This window comes from Onychomys torridus, chromosome 5 (genome assembly GCF_903995425.1).
Source record: "Onychomys torridus chromosome 5, mOncTor1.1, whole genome shotgun sequence".
Taxonomy (NCBI): domain Eukaryota; kingdom Metazoa; phylum Chordata; class Mammalia; order Rodentia; family Cricetidae; genus Onychomys; species Onychomys torridus.
In genome coordinates, this window is record NC_050447.1 from 45,328,236 (window position 1) to 45,350,553 (window position 22,318).

Consider the following 22,318-nt stretch of genomic DNA (forward strand, 5'->3'; position numbering starts at 1 on the left):
TCTCAAAGGAGGGAGGGGATATTTTATTTTAATTAATTAATTAATTCGAGACAGGGTTTCTCTGTGTAGTTTTTGTGCCTGTCCTGGATCTTGCTCTGTAGACCAGGCTGGTTTCGAACTCACAGAGATCTGCCTGGCTCTGCCTCCTGAGTGCAGGGAATAAACTTGTGTGCCACCACTGACTGGCGATATTTTCTTTTTAAAGGAATTTAAGTTTTTTTTTTTTTTTTTTTGACGTATATACTCCAGGTTGGCCTTGAACTCACAGCCAAAGATGACCTTGAACTAAAATCCTCTTGCCTCCACCTCCCTATTGCTGGGATTACAGGCACATGACACTTTGTGGGATCCAGTCTAGGATTTTATGCATGCTAGGCAAACACTACTGGCAACTGAGATACACCCCCCTACCCCCGTGCTACTTAAAAAAATTTTTTTTTTCTTTTTGAGACAGAGCCTGCTGTTTTGAAGGGCCTGAAATTTACTATGTAGCTCAAACTGGCCTTAAGCTCACTACAAACCTCCTGCCTTAGTCCCGTGAGTGCTGGGGTTGTAATGGTGTGCTACCCACCATACATAGTTCTCTCTCTCTCTCTGTGTGTGTGTGTGTGTGTGTGTGTGTAGGGAGGGGGGTGCGACCAATTTCAATTCCAAGAAACTGTCCTATGGCCCAATCTGGCCATCCTTGGGGAAGCAGTTTGAATTGGGGAGGTGGTATCAGGGGTGCAGCGGGCAGCTCCCTAGCTTTCAGTTCAGCCTTGGAAGGGGAAGCACTGGTCGGCATCCTCTCGATCATAGGGCAGACTTTATTTCCCAAGCCCAGCCCAGCCCAGCCCAGGATGGTGGGGTGGCTAGGGGCGCAGGGCACGGTTGTGCACCCTCGGGGGCGCGGCCCGCGTGACGTCCCCCTGCACACTGCCCACATTCCGGGGCGCAGCGCGGGGACTGTCGAGGCTCGCCCAGCCCTGGCCCCCTCCCCAGAGGCCGCCGCTCCCGTCGGGCCGCGCCCGCCTCCAAGTCCCCGCCCGGGGCCCGGCCCATCCCGGACTCCGCCCGCCCCGGGGAGGCCGAAGCCGCTGTTGCCGCCATTGACGTCAGAGGGCGGGCACATGACCCCGCGGGGACCAATCGCGCGCGCCAGCCTCCCGCAATCTCCCCGGCAGCCGGCGCGGCCCCCGCCCGCAGCACACACTAGCGGACGGACGCGGACACACGCACCGCACAGCGCGCCCGCGCGAGGCCGAGACACGCCCGCGCCCGCCGTCCCCGGCGCCGCCCCCAACCCCCGAGGACCCGATCCTCTCTTAGCCCCGCGATCGTCCGCCGCCCGCGCCGCAGTCGCCAACCCATTCGCGCCGGCATGCGCCCCAGCAGCTAGAAGGAAGCAGCCCAGGAAGCGCCCAGCTCGCCCCCGCCCGCCCCCGCGCGCTCCCGTTCGTCCCCGCGGGGCGCCCCCAGCCCACGCCCCCCCACCTTCCCGGCGGTGGGGGGGTGCGGGCCCTCCGCGGGGGCCCCGCCGGCCCGGCCCCACGCCAGCCGCGATCGCGCGCGCGGCCCCCGCCCCGGCGCGGCCATGGATGTGACGAGCAGCTCGGGCGGCGGCGACCCCCGGCAGATCGAGGAGACCAAGCCGCTGCTAGGGAGCGACGTGTCGGGCCCCGAGGCCACCAAGGTGATGGGCGCCGTGCCTTGCCGCCGGGCCCTGCTGCTGTGCAACGGGATGAGGTACAAGCTGCTGCAGGAGGGCGACATTCAGGTCTGTGTCATCCGGCACCCTCGGACCTTTCTCAGCAAGATCCTCACCTCCAAATTTCTGAGGCGCTGGGAGCCGCACCACCTAACGCTGGCCGACAACAGCTTGGCATCCGCCACGGTGAGTGGCCCTTCGTGGCCGTGGAGCTCCCCAAGCTGGGGTCCCCCGGGACCGAGGCACCCTCGCTGGCTGTCTCCGAGCGCGCGGCCCCGGGGTCCCGGCCTGAGCGCGGAGCAGGGCTGGAACCTCCAGACCTGATCCTCCAATGCAGGCTGGGGAGCCCTTCTTCGTGTCCTGGACACTTAGCCCACCCGGACTGAGTGCTTGGGGACTTTTGCCAGAGCGCCTGCGTTTCCGATGGCTGGGACCCCGGGGTGAACCTTAGACTGGGCCCTAGGGTAGTGGTGTGTTGTTCCGTTTCCGAACCCGTTGCCCATCTGGACTTGAGCTACAGGGGGAAAACAAAACGTAGCCCTCTCCTCCATAAAAACCGTACCCCCCACCCTCCCCAGCGCCAACAATTTCCAGAAAGCAACTCCTGCGCTTGCTTTGGTTTTCCTTTATTCTTTTTTTCTGCCAGGCCTGGCAAGGCAAAACCGGGTGCCTGCCCTTTCTGAAAACCTCTTTCGCACGTTGGGAGGTTGGAGGGGGGAGGGGGTCGAGGTCCAGGACCCGGACCCGCTCAGGCCCTGAGGGTATTCTTAGGGTAGAAGAAGCTGGGCTGCCCAGCCTGCCCTTGCGTTGTCTGTGGAGCGTGTGTAAGCATGTTTTGTGGCTGCGTCCTGTTTTGTTAGTTTTTTGCTGTGTGGCCAGGGCCGGGTCAGCTGGATGAGATGGAGAAAGGAGGATCTTACTAGTTGCTTTCGGAAATCGAATCTGCAAATGGTGGCCTTCTTCCTCCTGGGGACAGACAGCTGTGGTGGGGTCGAGGAGGGGGAGTGGGGGCGGTGGGCAGGGCCTAAACAGGATGCTTTGTGTTTTCCAACAAGGGCAGTTTCAAATACAGGCTCTGGCTGGGCCTTAGCTTGGCGCTTGGGGACCCATCTTTGTAGGGGCCCCCTTCTCGTCTAGAATGTACGGCGTCCCCCCCATGGCAGCCGCCATGGTGTTTAGTAAACACCATGGGAAAGGGTAGAATCCACTGCCTGCTCACACCTGTGCCAAGAAAGCCCAGCCAGGAAACAGGGTGTTGCTTACATGCATGCCATAAATGTGTAGCGTGTGTAGACATTTCCCTCGGCATCCATGTTCCCTTGGTGGTGTGTCACAGGCTGTGACACATGCTCCTAAGAATGGGAGGGGGGAAAAGTTAGCCTAGACTCTGTACTCCTTGAGTCTAGGTCCCCCACCCACCCTCGAGAGCACTGTGGCATATGAGGACTTTTATTCTGAATTTTGGGTCTGATGTGCTTAAAGCACCTATTTTTTCCTATGCTCTTCTGGGCATGCTGGTGCAGTAACTGCAGACTTTTTCCCCCGGGAGGATTGAGGGTTGCCGGATGCGGCCCAGTCTTCTCCCAGATCGGTGGTGTGTGTTCTTAAACCTTCTTTTGAGTCATAGACCTTGGCCTTGATTTTCATTGGATTGGCCCAGTCCTGGGGCTTTCTTGTCCCAGAGGTGGTTGGTAACCTTCCCTGGGCTCTGGAGCCCCCAGGTCTGGCTTTAGCATTATTACCTGCTTGAGTTGAGCTGGGCGGGGGCTGGGGGGGCCTTTATTAGGCTCTGTTCGCTTTCCAGCCATCCTTCCAAATGCAGAGGAGTCGTCAGGGAAGGGCAGTAGTTGAGAGGGATAGTGACCTGCTGTAGGAAGGACAGGACATTCCCTGCTCCTCCAGGGCACCGTCATGGTGTGGCTAGCTGATCTTCCTGCTTTGGGAGAGGCAAGCTCTAGAGACAAGAGGGCCCCCTACTTTTTTCCCTAGCTGCTGAAGAGGTCTGTCTGTTTGAGAGAGTCAGAAAGGACTCAGGCCCCAGAGTCTCTAGCAGCCAGGGCCCCTTCTGTCCTTGGCCAGCTGAGGTCCGGGGGCTACCTCTGAGGAACACCTGAGTCCTTCCTGTGGCCCTAGGTTATCTGAGGAGCAAGTTGGGTCTTGGCAGAGCCTTGTTCTTTGATAGAAAATGGGGACTAAGGAACTGGGAGGAAGTGTCTCACAGGCTGCCATAATCCTTTCTTCACCTGGTATGAGGGAATTCCTTCAGTGGAGCCTTTGCTTTGTGGGGGCGTCCATGGGGGCCTCCAGTGGAGGCCTCTAGTGGAGGTGTGTGGCTCCCCTACCCCCAGGACCTGTGTGGATGGAGGTGTGGCCACAGGGCCTGGAGCAGTGGCCTCCAGACCAGAGGTGGGGTTAGGGTTTGCTGCTATGGATCTTGTCCCATGTTGAGATATCGGTGGTGTCCACTCCTTGGCAAGTGGCGGAGCCTCCTCGGGGCTCCCTTAGGCCTGGGCATTATGTAACCTGTCTGCATTTTATAGTGCGGCCCAACCACTCTGTTGAGAAATATTTGCTCAAATGAAACAAAGGTGGATTTGAGTGCAGTTCATTCCCAGAAAACCCTTTGTAGCCACTAACCCAGCCTTGAGTTGCCCATGTAGAAGTGTGTCTCGCAGAGCGCTGAAGTGTATGTTGCTTCTGGGAAGCCCTGTCTGGGGATTATCCAGTTAATTGTGTGGACTTCAGGAACAGGACCCAGAGCGACTGATCTGGATTCAAACCAGTCAACAAAGAAACCACTCCTTTTTGCCCAAACCATCCACTGAGTCAGCTGTCTACACTGATTCAGTTACCTGAATTGTGAGGGAAACAGGAGGCTTAGACCCCAGCTGCACCAGGCTAAGTTTCTGGGGTCCCCTAGTCCCTCCTAGCATGCGTCTCCAGCTGGTGACACACTTAGTGTGGAAATCTCTTGGTTCCCTGGAGAGGGAGACCCGAACAGGAATCTGGTGCTATGGGACCTGACACCCCTCCCCTGACCTGGCTGTAAACTTTGCCCTCACTGGGGTCAGGTCAGAGCTTGCCCTGTGCTGTCTACTAGGCCGGTTACTGATTAAACCCTTGCAGAAGCAACCACATGCCTGACATAGGCCAGGTTTGATGGGCCTAGGAGACTTTGGATCCTTTGGAACCAGAATGCTGGTCAACAAAGAAGAAGCTCTCCAGCTTCCGTGGGAGGGGTCGTGCGGAGGGGGGTACCTCCTGGGAGGCAGAGGCCGCACCTTCTTGGGGAAGGGCCCTGCCTGCCCACGCCCGATTCTCTTTCCTCATTTACACTTCCCCATCCCTGGGATCTTTCTGGACTCAGGGTGGCTGCCCACCCCGTGTGTGTTATAGGTTGAGATCGGCAGCCAGCCCAGGCTTTTGTGGAAGTGTTCCTGTTGGGGAGGACAGGAATCCATCTTGCCATTTGTGGCTCGGCTAAATTTGATCACCTGCTAGACGTGTTTGTCTTTTGTCTGTGGTCTTTGTTTCCCCTGCGCCAAAGAAGCACAGAAAAGCACCTTACCTTTCATTTCATGTCACCGTCGAAAGCAAAACAGGACAAAACAAAAACCGAACAGACGACGGAGGCCCATGGTTTCCGAATGGTGGGTCTAGTCCCCCAAGTCCTTTCTGGGTTTACCGTGCAGGGATTCGGACACAGGGGGACAGGGTAGCCTTCTTTATTCTCGAGCAAGCCTCGTTCCTCCAGGCTGCCTGCCGTTGGCATTGTCTCCACTGCTGCTGGCCTGCAATGTCTCCGGGAATCTGCTTGGGTGAACAGAAGCCGCCTTCGTTTCTGTCCAAGGCTTTTTTCCCTCTCTGTAGTGTCTTGAGCATCCATCCTGTGAACTTGGAATTTGTTTCAGCAAAAACGCTTCTGAGAGCTATATGGTGTAGTCATTTCCTAGCTAAGTGTCACCTCCAGGTGCCGGGATCTTTTCCTTGAGAATTAAACCCTCCAGTCCCCAGGGACCTCATCTATGTACACGCTAATGCTTGTGTGCTAAGGTTTTTCTATTTTGCCATATAGGTCCTTGTTCTGTGTGCCCATTCTTCCCTCTGCTTATGGTTCTGGCATTTAGTAAGCACTTTTTTTTTTTTAATGTCACAAGTAGATTTTGGAGTGCATCGTATTGGTTTTGTAGATAGTTGTGTGTTCAGAGGTGGGGGCAGGGATGGCGCAGGCAGGAGCAAGCATACAGCATTCTTTGTGACCAGGTGGTGTGGCCTGCCAGCCTTCCACAGGCTGTAGGAAGTCGGTGCATTTCGAGGAGAGATGCTCTGTTGGGCCACTGGTGCCCTTCCAGGTAATGGGTGTTGTGCTGTGTGGCAATGAACTCTCTCCTACCAGGCCACAAGGGAGTGAGTCTTGTGTTAAGAGTCTGGTTTGGGAGACCCAGGGTGGCTTGTGTATGGTCCTGTTTGCTTACTTGGTAGAGGGAAAGGACTTTCTTGGGGGCATTTTGTGGGGAGCACAGGCGCTGAATCATCCCAAAGGCCAAGTGCCCCAGGGTACCCCACCACTGGCCACCTCACCTTTGCACTCTCCAAGGGGACCAGCCTGGCATTTCATTGAAATGGATATTTGAGATGGACTAGTTATGCCTTTGATTAAAGGATTAAATGAGACAGAGCCGGGCAGCCTAGCCTTCCGTGTCTCCGCCATGGGGCAGAACAAACTTGGGTTTTACTGTAGTCACGTGCAGCAGGGCTGCAGCCTGAGGTTGCAACTTCCGGGCTGTGTAACTGTGGGCAGTTTGCTTTCCCTGAGGGGCCTTGCTTTGTCTCCACGTGTAGGGTGGCAATTGAGCCTCACTTATTATGGTGATAATTCAGATGTTGACACTGGTTCTGGTGAACACTGGGCAGCAGGATGGCCAGCACAGTCAGAAACAGTTTCTATGGCGAGAGGTCCCTGAGCGAGCTCTGTAGGAATGGAAGGATTATGGGCAGCCGAGATGGCTGAGCACTTAAAGACGAAGATGCTGCCAAGCCCCACTACCCGAATACAATCCTTGGGGACCATGTGGTGGAAGGAGAGACTTCCATAAGCTGTCCTGACCTCCACACACATGAACATGTCTTCTACTCCCTACACCAAAAAGGATTTTTTTTTTTTTTTTTTTTTTTTTTTTTGAGACAGGGTTTCTCTGTAGTTTTGGAGGCTGTCCTGGAACTCGCTTTGTAGACCAGGCTGGCCTCGAACTGACAGAGATTCACCTGCCTCTGCTTCCCGAGTGCTGGGATTACAGGCATGAACCACCACCGCCTGGCTCAAAAAGGATTTTTCTCCCTCCCTCCCTCCCTTCCTTTCTTTCTCTCTTTCTCTTTTTTTGTGGCAGGGTTTCTCTGTTGTAGTTTTGGTGGTCCTGAATCTCGCTCTGTAGACCAGGCTGGCCTCGGAACTAACTCACAGAGATCCGCCTGCCTCTGCCTCCCAAGTGCTGGGGATTAAAGGCGTGTGCCACCACCGCCTGGACTAAAAAAAAAAAATTTTTTTAAAGGAAAGATCTTTGCTATTTTTTTGTTTTTTTTTTTTTTGAGACAGGGTTTCTCTGTGTAGTTTTAGTGCCTGTCCTGGATCTTGCTCAGACCAGGCTGTCCTGGAACTCACAGAGATCTGCCTGGCTTTGCCTCCCAAGTGCTGGGATTAAAGGTGTGCACCACCACTGCCCAGCTAGATCTTGGTTATTTAAAGAGTGGTAGTCACCTGAGGTACACAGAACACTTGGGAAAATTAGGGGTGTCTGCAGAACCACTGAATATGAGGCCGTGGGCATTTTAGAATTTCTCAAGGGGTACTTAAAAATCCCCAACACATATACTACATATGTGTGTGTGTGTCTCTGTGTGTGTGTAATTGAATCATTGTGCACTTTACCATATGTATCTAAAGTGTAGGAAGAGGCTGCAGCCCTGCAGCCTCCCATGCTCACGATCCCAGAATCCTCAGTGGTCTTCTTTCAAGGCAAAACCTGTAGCCTGTTTTCTTGGGTACCCTTGCTGAGCACTTTGAACATGAACAAATGGTTCTGTGTTGTTACGACGAGTCCTTGGAGACTGTGTTTGGATTCGCTTTAGATCCACACACGTGTGACTACCCTGTTCTTTTCTCACTGCTACGTAATTTCCCATCTCGAAGTGTACTGTACTAACGTGGTGGGCAGACCAGTTAGTTCCTCTGTTGCTGGGCATTTCCTTTGTCTCAGTTGCTGGCTGTTATGAACAAGGCACTTCCCATTTTTCTAAGCGGAATTGTATCTGTTTTAACAGTTTCAATGTTTGCCTGCTTTTTTGGGGAGTCGGGGGCATGCATCAGTTTGGCAGGGAGTCACCAGGAAGTGGGTTCCCACAGGGTCCGTCTGCCAGCCCTACCACCACCAGGCTGGGTCTTGAAGAGAGTGCCAGCTACATTCATCTCCACTCTTAGGACAGGGGTCTGGGCTGCTCCAACTGAGAGCCTTGTTTTTTTCTGCCTTCAGACTTCCTGTTTTCCTCAGGATGGAAGCCAGGTGGCTAAGCCCCATAATAGAGAAAGGGGGAGTGAGGATTTCTCTTCCTCTCCCCTCATTCTGGTGAACAGGGGTACCCAGTGTGTCCCTAGGGTGTGGAGGGGTCGGTATACCTTTGAAAAGGACACTGTACTCCCTGCCCGCAGAGCCCTAACCAGAGGTGCCTGCTGTATATGATATATATATATATATATATAAAATCTCCAGACTGAGGGGGGTGGCAAAGCAGAGATTTCTGGGGTTGAAATTGTTCCTGTCTTAAGGATCCACCTCCTCACCTCTGCCATGGGTATGATGCATGGTGCATGGTGAGATATGAGACTGTGACACAGACTTGACATCAGACAGGTGATCTGGAATCCTGCCTCTGCAGCTTCCCAGATGACTCGCCTTATCCGTAGAGGGAGGATCTTTCGTGAGGACTTCCTTCATGATGTCGGGGTTACGGGAGGGAGGTATTCATTCAGTAGAGAAATCCCACTGCTCTGGGTGCTTGGAAGACAGCAGGCAAGTCAGACCAGCAAGCAGGCGGCTGAAGTAAGGAGTCTGTATGTCAGGGAAGGTGTAGCATCACTATCTGGGGGAAGGGCTTTCAGGTGGGGGGTCAGGGTAAAGGCACAGGCCCTGAGGCCAGAGGGAATTTAGAAAGCACCTGGCTGGCATTTAATAAATGCCCAGTGTTTCCTCTCCTCTCCAGCGGACTGGTTTATTTATTTATTGTTTATTTTTTTAAACCCTGTCATCTTAGCACTCAGGAGGTTGAGGCAGAAGGATTGGTACTAGTTTTGAGGTTAGCCTGGCCTACATAGTGAGACCCTGTCTCAAAAAATTTAAAAAATGATTTTTTTTTTTTTCAGCAAGCATGTGGGATGTTCTAGATGCTAGGCAAATAGGCTGCTGCTTGTCCCCGGAAGTCTCATTCCAGATCCGCTTTCCTTCCTTCCCTCTCCACCTCCCTTTTTCCCCTTTCCTTTTGAAAACCAGCTTCTTTTGAATGAAGAGTGAACAACAGCTTTGTCTTAATGCTCTGAGAGGGTCTTAAATTACCCAGCCCGGCAGAATGTTTTTTAAAGCCAATTCCCTTGGTTGAATAACCCAAAGATTCTAGGTTTTAGAGTCCCTGGAGTTCCCCGCTGGCTTTGCACGTGGGGATGGGCTGATGGGAAGCGAGGCGGCCCAGAGACCCCTGAGAGGACTCAGCAGTGGGGGTGCCCACAGTTGCCTGGCCATGGTCCTCTTGTTTTCTTGGCTGTTATCAGCAGTGAGAATTAGGCTGTGGAACTAGGCAGGTGAGCTGGCTCCTCCAGTCTGCAGGTAGGCGGGCCTGTAGCAATGGTCTGGGAAGCAGGTGCTTGCTGGGGGCTGGGCTCACTAGGTCTAGCTCAAGAGAGGTCACCTGTGGGGAACAAACACCTGGACTTGTGTTGGTTTTCGTGAGTGTCCTGAGGCGGTCCTGGACTCTCTTGAGGCATCAAGAATAGCTAAAGATAGCAGGCCTGGCTTCTCTGCTTCACACTCTGGCTCCCTGGCCAGGCTGATTGAATAAACTTACTTTTCCAGGCCCAGCTAGAGGATATGTCTGTCAGCCAGGGCAGATTAGCTGTGTAACAAACAGCCCCTCCACCAAGAGGCCTCCTGACTTCAGTCAGTGGTTTCTTCTTACTCATCACAGTCCTGGGGATCTTAGGCGGCACTGCCTCACTTATCTTCTTAGGTACCTGGCCTCCTTTGTACCTTGTTCCAGCCTGGGCCTTCTTTAGGTCCTCTGTGGGGATAGGGGCGGGGCAAGAAGAGGGCCAGAACCACACCTAAGCCCAGGTGAGGCTGGGAAATGTGCTTTAGAGGTGTGTCTTGGTGCTGCTGTGGTGGAGTATAGCTGTAGTCTCAGCACTTGGGAGTCTGAGGGAGGAGGATCACTAATTTGAGGCCAGCCTCAGCTACACAGGAAGTTTTAGGCTAGCCTGAGTTACAGAGAGATCCTATCTCAAACAAGCAAATGAAAACAAACTAACAAGACAAAATAGATGATACTTAGGAAGAAGGGAGCCCTGGAGGAGCAATGGCTACTCAGTGTGGCATGCAATAGTGGCCTTGAGGTCCCCAAGGCATAGACAGAGCAGCCGCTCAGAATGAAAGGGACCAATCTCTCTGAGGCCGCGGTTAGGCTCGGACTTTGCTGTTCTCTGGTGAGGAACAGTGGAGGGAAGGAAGCCTGCTGGGAGATGTGCAGAGCAAGATATTCAGGGAGCAGTGACAGTTGTCCTTTGCCTGGTGTGTGTGGGCGTCACACTCACCTGGTTTTCAGAGTCAGCCTATGGTGGTAGTACTTACGAGATGGGAGGAAGCAGGGTCAGTCAGGAGGCAGAATCAGGGGTGAGTCTGAACTGATGGCCAGACACTGTGTAATCAGTGTGAGTACCACAAGTACCTTGCTCACAGTGGGTACTTAAGACAGTCACTTAGAGAGTGAGTGCTCCAGGTACTGTGCTCACAGAGAGGAAGTACCCCAGGTACTGTGCTGACAGGGAGTACACTGGAGAAGGCCACCATAGTCTTCTCTCCAAAAGGGCTGGATGTGCCTAAATCATTGTGCAGTGTAGGGTGAGCAGAGTACATGTCCTCGGAGGTTTGTTCCTCCTCTTCTAGTCTGGGGGGAGAGTGTTGGCTATCTTGCAAGTAGGTAGCTTTAGGAAGACCCTTTGTTTATTTAATTAAATCTTTTTTTTTTTTCTTTTTAAAAAATATTTTATCAGTAACGATTATTGTGTTTGCCTGTGCGTGTGCATGTGTGAATGTGCCATGGCACATGTGTGGTCAGGGCACAGCTTTTTTTGAGGGGTCGGCTTGCTTGTTTATCTTGTTTCTGATGCAGCCCTGCAAGCTTCCAGATAGTCCTCCTGTCCCCACTTGAGTGCTGGGATTACAGGTGCACAGTGTCTCATCCAGCATTTTTTTGTTTTTGTTTTTGTTTTTTGTTTTTTTCAAGACAGGGTTTCTCTGTGTAGCTTTGCGCCTTTCCTGGAACTCTGGAGACCAGGCTGGCCTCGAACTCACAGAGATCTGCCTGCCTCTGCCTCCCGAGTGCTGGGATTAAAGGCGTGCGCCACTACTGCCCGGCAGAAGCCAGTGTTTTTTTTTTTTTTTTTTTTTTTTTAATGTGGCTTCTGGGGATCAAACTCAGGTTGTCCGGCTTACGGGGCTAGCGCTTCCCCCCACCCTGCCACCTCCCCAGCCTTAGGGAGGCCTTTGTGGTGGGATTGGAAGTGGTAGAGGAAAGGCTGGTGGTCTATGGGTCAGAGTGGACAGAAGGACGGGTGAGCCAGGGCAAAGGTTGTGGGGGGCGGGCAGTGGCACATTTTAGGAGGCCGTGTGGTTGTGATAGCATTGTATCACCCTGTGCACAAGTGTGGGAGATAGAGGGATGGATGAGATGCGATCTGGGGAAGTTCATCTGAGGGTTGGAGTAGAGAGCCCTGGAGGCTGCTTTACCGGGCAGGTAGGGTTTACTTACATACAGAGATTGGGGACTCCAGGCATGTCTGAGTCACCAGGGTCAGGAAATTAGTTAGAGTAGTGACCAGGCAGAGACCACGCCTTGTGGGCCATCGTTAATGACTCTCACAGCTTCTTGTCAGTTATGGTTACCCTCTATTTCACAGCTGGGGGGACTGAGGCAGTGCTTCCCAGACTTCCTCCTTACGGGTGGATGAATAAATGGAGCTGTTTACTCCCTAGCTGGGAGTCCTCTCCTGTTGAAGGGGGTAGCCACACCACTGAGGAATGTGTTTGTGCCTCTCGGGACATAGGGGCAGCTGCTGGAGATCTGGAGATCCTGGAGATCCCAGCCTACTACCTACAGCATGCACCACCGTGTCTAGCTCCCAAACACCCTTCCTGTCCCTCTTTGAGGACTGGGAGGTCCAGGCCAGCCCTGTTGGGCTGCGTCCAAAGCCAGAGGATAGATGGGCACTTTGTAGGTGACCAAGGGTGTCTCCGCTTTGTGTCTGTAGTGGAGGAAGTTCAGGGGGTAGCTGGTGGTGGGGGCAGGGCTGCCTGTTACAAAGGGGAACAAGCACTTGTTTTGCTCTGGCTGGTTCATCGGGGTTTGCCAGTCTGCTTCCGAGGCTCTCTTCAGGGGTAGGCAAATGATAATGCTGCTGGGCTGGGGGATCCAGTAAGCCAGGGAGCTCCCAGAGCCCAAGAGCACACCCAAGATGGCGGACAATGATCCAGGTGGTACAGATAACTTCCTCTAGGGTCTCTTGGTCCTTCACATTTGAACATTTAACTTTGCATCAGCCCCATAAGGCAGGAGGGGAAACTTCAGCGAATGCTCCTGGTACTGTGCTCACAGAGTGAGTGTCTCTTGAGAGATTAAGTTATAATCAGGCAACATGGCTTCCAAATCAGTGGCCTCCAAATGCTACCGTGACTCCGTAGGATCCCGACAGCAAGGGCTGAGTCACCAACAAGATACCGGTAACAGCAGCTTCCCTTACACACATGCTTACCATGTGCCTCATCGCTCCAGTCCCTTCCAATAAAAGAGCTCCCTAATCTTCATGATCACTCTGAGGTGGTGCCCATCTTATAGATGAACATCTCAGGAGCATCACTATGTGTGGCTGGTGAGCAGGGCAGCTCTCAACCTGTGGGCCATGACCCCCTTGGGGCTCCCATATCAGATATCCTGCATATCAGACATTTATATCATGATTCATAGCAGTAGAAAATGACAGTTATGAAGTAGCAACGAAATAATTTTATGGTTGGGGGTCTCCATAACATAAGGGACTGTATTAAAGAGTCACAGCATTAGGAAGGTTGAGAACCACTGATCTAGAGGTTAAGGCCAGAGTGTCAGGTGGACCCCAGGCTTCATGCTGCCAAGAGGATTATGTGGGCAGAGCAGGGGGCTTCACCTGGGTGGAGAGGGGCACTGGAGACCCCAGAGACTGAATCTGTCGCCCAGATATTTTTCTGAAGACTCATCTCAGTAGACACATGCAGGTAGCTTGCATCTTAGCTTTCCCTTGTTGCTCTGGGGACAGTCACTCAATTCAGCCTCATAGAGCCTCAGTCTATCACTTGAATTGGCCTTAAGGGCCACCCCATTCCAGCTGACCCTGATGTATTAGCCAATACCAGCATGCTGGTTAGTGGCCATGGAGTGGTACCCTACTTCCCTCTTCACCCTCAGGGTCTTTACCCTCAGGGATCCCATGGGCTTTGGCACTTGTAACTGCTTCTTTGCTCTGCTCAGAATTTCTGCCATCCACTCTGATCTCTGATAGCTTTTTAGGGTCATCTTGCCTGCTTGTAATGGGCCGTGCTCCCTTGTAGATGACTCTTGCCTTGTAGGTGGGTGAGTCTTGCCTTGTAGGTGGCCTGGGGAGCCCTCTCTTGATCACCCTCTTTACCAGCTGTCTACTTTCCTGCTTTAATAACAACACATAGTTGAGGACAGTCTTATGAAATAGAGGAAGAAAAACCTTCCCCTCAACCCTGCTACACTGTGGGAAGCCATGACTCCATTTTAGGAGCACCACCTCTGCTCTGTGTATCAAGGAATCCCATTTTCTCCCTTCCACGTGGGTTCACATGACTGTCAGCGACACAGAGCCCAGCATTGGCCCCTATGTATTTTGGTGTCTTGTCACTAAGGTTTAAGTTCCTTGAGTGTTTACCATTGCTAAGCGGTGGTCAAACGCCAACTCAAGGGGTCTTCTCATTTGGCCACTCTGTCATGAGGCCCAGTCAATTGTGGCGTAAGATTCATCCTGTGTACTATACTGTGTTGAGCAGCATCTCTGGCCTTGACCTGCTAGTTGTCACCATGCTGCTCACACTAGGAGTTGCCTCACGCTCCCTTCCCTACTGAACATAGCACCCATGACTGATTGAGAGCCATTCAGTTTCCTCACAAGTTATCATCACCCCGTCTATGAATTCCCATGTTCTGGAGAAGTTGCTGCCCATGGCAGAGCTGGGCCTTCTTATCCTCACCCTAGTCACCTTGTTTCTTCAGGACTGTCTCCAGGGAGTCACGGGAACTGTGGGTGCAGGAGAGTCAGCCCTCTTCCCCATGTAGTATGGAGCCAAGAACTCAGGAGGGAATCCAGGCTGGCAGAGTGTTAACAAGCCACCTACCCTTGATTCTTCTCTGTGACCCACTGCTGTTCCTGCCTTGGCTGATGACTCAGGACTTTTTTTTTTTTTTTTTTTTTTTTTTTTTTTTCCGAGACAGGGTTTCTCTGTGTAGTTTTGGTGCCTGTCCTGGATCTTGCTCTGTAGACCAGGCTGGCCTTGAACTCACAGAGATCCACCTGGCTCTGTCCCCTCAAGTGCTGGGATTAAAGGCCTGTGCCACCAGTGCCCTTCGAGTCCTATGTATTTGAAGGATAATTGAATCACATGGAGAAAAGACAGCCAAGGGAAGATTTTGGAGTTGTGGGTGGGTCCTGCCAGCAGGCTCCATGCAGAGTAGGGCATCTTAGACCAAGGAGCCATGTAGAGAATCTTCTGTGTCTGTCCCCTGGGTTGTAGCTACTCTTAGGGTGTGTCCAGGAGGACTGCAGCCTCTGCCTGTTGCCCCTGGGTAGGGCCCTTCCTGCCCAGCCAGAGAGCAGCCTTGCATGAAGATGGCCCTGGACCTCTGTCCTCTGGACGTGGCATGGCCCTTCTCATCTTATCAGGGAAGGTGTGGCTACCTGAAGGAGACTCTAATAAGTTGGCATTCCCTTATGGAAGAGTACAGGGACGCCACCATCCCTCGTGAGATTCTGGACATCACTTCCTCCTGTGCCCTGACTGCCAGCCAGGGTCTCTGGAGATGCTGGAGTGTAACACATGTGGGACATTAAGTATAGGCAGACTCCACCTACGCTGCCTTGGGGAAGTTATCCATACTGGAGTGGGACTCTTTGGTTGATGCGGCTGTTTTGGGGTCACCCATTCTACCTGTAAGGAAGAACAGTGCCTCATCAAGCTAGTCTTGGGATTTGTTCCTCTGGTCTGTCCTGTTGGTACCTAACGTGGGATGAATTGACATTGTGCAGATCTTCCTGACAGCCAGGATCTCTTCTGGGTATGTGGTCTGGGAGCCCAGAATGCCCTGTGAATAACTGGACACCCTGCCCACTCTGGCGAGGGCTGCTCAAAAGATGCACTTCTCCAAGAGGTGGGAGAAGTTTGCAAGTGCTTGTGTTCTTTTAGATTGCCAGCTTTTGCATGAGCTCATCTCGGTATGGAGGACCTAGCTCCGATGTCACCACCCCCTGCTGCTGGGGGAAGGTAGAGCCACCACCCAGGGTGGGGACAGTAAGGGCCTGTGGTCAGTGCTCTTAAGGGTGTACCATTGCCACTCACTTCCGCCAGTGCCGTGCTACTCCCACTGTGTTCTCTGGGTTGGTGAACCCGAAGGCAGTTTTGGGGTTCTCTCACCCATGGATGCCAGGTTCATCCCAGGCCTTTGAGTGAATGTAGTCACTTGTTGGGCCTCAGGTTGTGAAGAGATAGAGAAGAAAAATCTCGAGCCAGCTGTGGTGGCACACACTTTTAATCCCAGCACTCGGGAGGCAGAGGCGGGTGGATCTCTGAGTCCAAGGCCAGCCTGGTCTACATAGTGAGTTCCAGGACAGCCGGGGCTACACAGAGAAACCCTGTCTCAAAACCAAAACAACAACAACAACAACAACAATGCAACAAAACGAAAAAAACCAAACCAAACCAAAAACACCCCAGGTTTCTTTGAGGGTCCTGCCCTGTCTTGGTGGCCTTGGGGCCAAAAGACTCCTTTGGGTATGTACGAGAGACCGTGCTGGGGCCCCAGGCTCCTTGTTCCAGGTTTGATCCCCACCACCGAGTCTCTGGCCTGAACAGCATGGAGTTGGAGCATTAAGACATCTCCATGGGTTCCAGCTTAGCTTTCAGCAGCAGTACTTGGTAAATAAGATTTTGATCTTAGAAAATACGATTTAAAAACAGAATTGGAAGTTGTTTTTATTTTCTAAACGGTATTGCTTGTGACACATGTGTTGGGTCAGAGCATATGAGCAGGAGAAAGCTGCTGGGAGTCAGTCCCTCTATACACCTGGGTCTGTCTGATGGACTGACTCCACCTGCAGGCAGGTGCTCTGCTTTGGATGCCCTAATAACCTGGGGCTGCTGTGTCCAGACTACCTGCTTCCAATAAGGGCCACTGGTAAGCTACTCTATCCCCCCTTTCTCTGTCTCTCTGTCTCTCTGTCTCTCTGTCTCTCTCTCTCTCTGTGTGTGTCTGTGTCTGTCTCTGTCTCTCTGTCAGCTCACTGGGTCATCTTAGCCTTGCTCAGTGTTGGGTCACTGCCAGGTGCAGGGGACTACTTCCTTAACCTGTCAACCCTGTAATCCAAGCTCAGTGGCCTTGGTGGATTCATAGAACTCTTGACTCTAGCATACCAGTAACATTTGGTGACCTCTTCCTTCAGAGAGGGAAGATCCTCTTCTTCCTGTTGGATGAGTGTTGGGGACTGAGTTTCTTCTGAGCCCTGCTGAGGAGTCTTCTCACAGGCGGCCCCTGGCTGGCCTGGGAGAACTCACATTCCGTCCTGACTGTCCCTCATCTGTCCCTGACAGCTCATCCTCCATTCTCCCTGTTCTCTCTCTCAGGAGCTGCTTCGAGGCCCTCCATTATCGGGTCCTTCCTAGATCCCGGGACCACCCTGGGATTTTCCCACTGACTGTCTTATGTCCTAAGAAACTCTGTCCATGACACACAGAGAGGGCTGGTCTTCCTAGGCAGAAGACATCTCTGCTTTTCCTCTCTAGACCACCCACACATTCCTGTCTCCTGTCCTTTCTTTAAATACCTTCAAATTTACACCATTTGGTGTCTAGCCTCTGTTTCCTCCCAAGACCCTGGGGATACCAGGAGCTTGCAGAGCATGAAAAGTTGGTTTCAGGTCCCTTCTTGTTAGAGTGTGTGGTCAGTGAATGGGCATAGTGCTGAGTGTGTCCTGGGCTTACACGAACATTTACCTCTCCAAAGAAAAATGGTAGTGTTGATGCCAGTGAAGGGAACAGTAGTCCTTGTTTGTTGAGACCTTTGATGTTCTAGTGCATCGATTGTTGTGATCATCCTAGGCGCTAGGCGGTGGGAAGCAAGAGATTCAGGTTGGGGAAGATGTCTGGCCGTGGTTGATTCAGAAGGTCTTTCCCGAACGGTTATACACTTATAGGTGGGATGCCGGATAGCCAAGGCCACACCAGGCAGACCCACGCACTTGCCATTTCCAGTTGTGTTGCTGGGTATGAGGACAGCAGATGTGTCTTCCACTTCCTGGCTTACAGCTTAGATTTTGCTGGAATGGGCCGACATCTGTGTTGGAAAATGTCTGTTTTCTGTTCTTCCCTTTCCCCCTTTTTCTTTCAATGGGCAGAATCAGAGCTGGTCAGAGTTGGAAGAGAACCTGCAGGTCATCCAGCTCTCGAGTGACACATATATGACACATGCTGCTGCTTGTCCCTTGGCCTGCAGTAGACACTACTAATCGATTCTTGTGTGTCCGGTCTTCCCAGCGAACCCAGACACAGCCACTATCAATCAGTATGAGACTCAGTGTTCAGCTCCTTACAGTGTGAACTAACAACCCACTGCCCAGAGTAGCTAAATGACCCCCAGGGTTGCACAGACTTCTTCCGGCCAGGGTGTTGCTTGCTAAGAGATGATTTTGAGTTAAGTTTGATGGGTCTGGGGAGAGAACTTCAGTTGGCAATGTACTTACTTGTTGTGCAAGCATGAGGACCTGAGTTCGAGCCCCAGCAACCATGTAAAATTCGGCACAGTGGCTTGCACCTGTAATCCCAGCACTGGGAAGCATATAGGAGGATCCTTGAGGCTCACTTGTCCCAGCCGGTCTAGCAGAATTAGTTCAATGAAAGACCTTACCTCAAAAAATATGATGGAGAAATGATTGAGGAATATTACCTGGCATTGACCTCTGACCTCCATGGGCACATAGACACACATGCACTTGCATGCGTGTACGCACACCCACACCTGTACATGTACCTGAATACCTGTATACACACAAATGCTTTTGTTTATTTGTTCATTTTTGGAGACAGTTTCTCCATGTACCCCTGGCTGTCCTAGAACTCTGTAGACCAGGTTGGCTTCGAACTCAGAGATCCACTTGCTTCTGCCTCCCGAGTGCTGGGGTTAAAGACATGCCCCACTACTTCCTAGCCCCACGAATGCTTTTAAGGCTGATTTCTAAAGGAGAGGGTGGAAGTCAAGATTCAGACTTGCACAGCAGTACTGCACAGATCCGGGCTCAAATCCTAGTTATACTACTTCCTGGTTATAACTAGAATCAGATGACATGACTTCCCTGAGCCCCATCTGCCCAACTGGGAATGACCCCCGCTCCATGCCAGGCTTGTGAGGGATAAATGATGCTCAGCAGGTATTTCCTGTCAGGTACCACATATGCCCTCAAACAAGCAGTAGATGAAGACGAGGCTGGCATACGCCGCCACCCCTGTGCCTTCCTGGAGACCAGGAAGCTGGCTAACTGTCATTTACCTTCTGTCCTGACCCACCCACTTAGGGTTTGTCCCGCTCACCTTTCACATGACTTTCAGTGGAAGGTGGTGTGGCCTGCTTCTTCATTTCTGTTCTCATTCCTTCTTTCTCTAGGGCCCAAGAGCAGGGAGTCTGTCAGTTACAGCAAATGGCAGGGGGAGGTGGCACAGCCTGCTCACTGAAGGGGGTTCTGGGATGTTCTGAGCCTAGATGTCTGAATCCTAACACTGGCCCAGTGGTAAGATGACAGGCATGCAGATGAGGCTTAGCACGTGTGCATTTTCCTAGTGTCTGTAATTTAGACAGTGTTGCTTCAGGCCACAGAGCTGCCAGTGGAAGTAAACATGTGAACGACGGGGCATTTCATTAGGAGCGAAAGCTCAAGGCTTCCCTTTGGAGTTCTGCAGGCAAGGGAATCCACGATTTATCTGTGCAGCTTTCTGGGCATGCAGAGCCCTGTTTAGTCTTCTGGGCTGTGGTGAAATACTTCCTCTTTCATCCAAGTCTGGAGTTTCAAGGTTGGCACTCCTTGCCCCTTAAAATGTTTTTTTTTTTCTTCTTTTCTTTTTTCTTTTTTTAATTCTGAGGCATCTTGGTACTGTCTGATAAGCAGAGACCATCAAGGAAGATGCATATGGCCTCTGTCCCATGGGGGTCATCTGCAGTCAGATGGGTGCAGCCCCTGGCTAAGGCTGCTCCCTACCCTACAGCCTTCCCAATAAATAGGGTGACCTTGGCTACCTTACATCTGCAACCTGAAAAGCAGAGTGACAGAATGACCACAAACCCTGACAGCTAAGGATTATATTCCACTAAGCATTGAAAACTCACGTCCAAACTGGCGGTGATGACGCGCACCTTTAGACCCAGCACTCTGGAGGCAGAGGCAGGTAGATCTCTGAGTTTGAGGTTAGCCTGCTACACAGAGAAGCCTTGTCTTGAAAACCGAAAGCTAGAAACCAAACCAAACCAGCAAGCAAGCAAACAATAACAACCAACCAACCAACCAACCAACCAACAAACAAATCATACTCAGGAAACTCAGTTGGCCCTACTGGGTTCTGCTTTGAACCCTGTGGCTTTGACTCTTGAGAGTGGGTCCCGAGTGCTTGGGAAAGGTTGGCAGTCTTACTGAATCTGTTCCAGCCTGGCAGAGTCTGCAGAAGCCAGCAAGCTCCCTGCATGTTCGGTTGTAATGCACCTCTTCCTCTGGGGTCTCCGAACACTTCAGTCAAACTAGCAAACTAGCAGGGAGAGCCAGGCCGCAGGGCCTCGGCTGCCTGTTCATGTGTAAAGAGCCCTGGTGGCTGAGTTCTCTATCAGCTGTCTGCCTCTTCTGACTCAGGTGGGCACTGATCTTGAACTATGGCAGTGAGTGGCTCTAAAAGACTGAATGACTGGAGGGGCAGAGGTTGCAGGGGCCTGTCACAGGTGTAGCTCTGCAGCTTGTGAGGATGGCTTCCTCCCCCGCCTCCCCCTTTTCAAGACAGGGTTTCTCTGTTTAGTCCTTGTTGTCCTGGAACTCACTCTGTAGACCAGGCTGGCCTCGAACTCAGAGATCCACCTGCCTCTGTGCCCGAGTGCTGGGATTAGAGGCTTGCGCCACCACCGCCAACCTTTTTTTTTTTTTTTTTTAACTGTGTGTGTGTGTTCATTTGTTCGTGTGAGCATGTGCATACCACAGTGTATGTATGAAGATCAGAGAAGAGAACTATCAGAGCCTCTTCTTCTGTCTTCCTTCATGTGGGTCCCAGGGATTGAACTCAGGTCACTAGGCTTGGTGGCAATGATTTTTTCCTTCTGAACCATCCAGCAGGCTCCTGGGTGCCTTTCTCCAGGTAGCATGATCTTGCCTCTGTCTACCTCTGCTTATTGGCCTTGCAGGGGTGTGGGGGTGGGGGTCTGGGTGCAGATAGGAGACTGTAGAGTCAGCACCCTCTCTTGTAGTGGGCAGGGCCTGGGTGTGATCTAGTCTGGGCTGTTGTCTAAGTTGGTTTCTGACTTCTTGCCCTGGAGGCATGCTCTAGAGGCCTCCAGAGATGGCATAGGCTGATCCTTCTGGTTTATAGCTGAAGATCCAGGGAGAGATTGTCTCGAGTACCATCCCCACCCCAGCCTACCTGACTTGATCAAAACATACTACCTGGCCAGGAAGCAGGGGAGGGTTCATGCCCTTGCTTATTCCTGCATTTATCTTAGCATTTAAAGGTCCAACTTAACATTTGTTTCTGAGGCAGGGTCTTACTATGTAGCCCTGGCTGACTTGGAACTTGATATGTAGACTACGGTGGCCTTGAACTCAGAGATCTGCCTGCCTCTGCCTCTCTAGGGCTAAGATTAAAGGTATGAGTACTTTTATTTTATTTGCTTCTCATTGTAGTAACAGGCACACACGACAATGCTGATCATAGCCGTAAGGGTCCAGTTGAGAGCATCAGCCACTACTGATGCTGATGCTGGAGCCTGTTGTGTGGTTTCTTCCCCAGTTGGGTGTGATTGTCTCCGATCCTCACAGCCCACACTTTATCCTCCTTAGCACCGCATGTACTAAACATTCCCCACCCTCCCTACTGCTCACCTTGGAGAACATGGCTTTCTGGCTCTCTGAACTGTTGAGTGCTGGTACCTTGGTCATACCAGGAGAACCTGTCCCGTTCTGCATATGCCACTTACCATGATGTTCCAAGTTCCCTCCGTATTATGCAGTACACATCGGAAGTCCTTCTTAACCTACACTAAATATATTATTGTGTGTACATGGGTACCTGTGTGCCATGGTACATACCAAAGCCAGAGGACAATTTGTAGGGGTCAGTTCTCTTGGCTTCTTGGGGTTGTACTCAGGTCTTTGGGAAGCATTTTTTTCCTGACTGAGATAACCTTTGCTACTTTTTTTTTTTTTTTCTTCTTTTAAACGTCGATTAGAGGACAATGCTGTGTATTTCCCGGACTCAAATTTCAGTTCTACCACTTACCAGCACTGATCTTAGCCATGGCCCTGAACTTTGGAAGCCTGGGTTGATCTGTCTGTATTGTGTATATTGCCTGTATCCACTTTGTGGGTCACTGGGAAGCCTGGCTGAGACCTTATTCATGTATGCCTCCTTACGCCTTGTGTTCCCAGTTCTCAGCAAGGTGGATAGGACTATCATCAGGCTGACACAGAGTGAGTGGTTCCCACACACCCTGCCCTCACCAGTGGCTTGGTGGTCCTCAGGTTCATACAGGTTTGGGAGAGCAACATCTTTCTCCAGGAGAGGTTGGCTAAACTGAAGCTGTGTAGTCTCACTGCCCCTGGGTCAGAGTCTGTCTCCTCCCTGGAAACCAGAACAAAAGGGTCCCTCTTGAAAGAGGCCCTTGTTCCTCGCTTAGGGAAGGCTCAGTCGGAGTTTGTGTGGCTGGCCAGGCCTTTTCCTCTTTCCTGGGCCTCATTTTGAGCCAAATTTTCTGGATCGAGGGCTGAAATGAACAAAGCATTGCCAGGCATTAAACCGAGGGACACAAACA

The 22,318-nt window shown here is 52.0% G+C and overlaps 1 protein-coding gene across 1 annotated transcript in view; it reads left to right on the plus strand.

The window, feature by feature from the left end:
• Positions 1-1,146: 1,146 nt before the first annotated feature.
• LOC118583803 (c-Maf inducing protein) overlaps positions 1,147-22,318 on the plus strand; it is a 195,780-nt gene continuing 174,608 nt past the window's right edge. Inside the window, exon 1 of the mRNA XM_036187514.1 lies at positions 1,147-1,873. Coding sequence (XP_036043407.1) covers positions 1,574-1,873 — 300 coding nt within the window. The 5' untranslated portion in view covers positions 1,147-1,573. The remainder of the gene's footprint in view (positions 1,874-22,318) is intronic.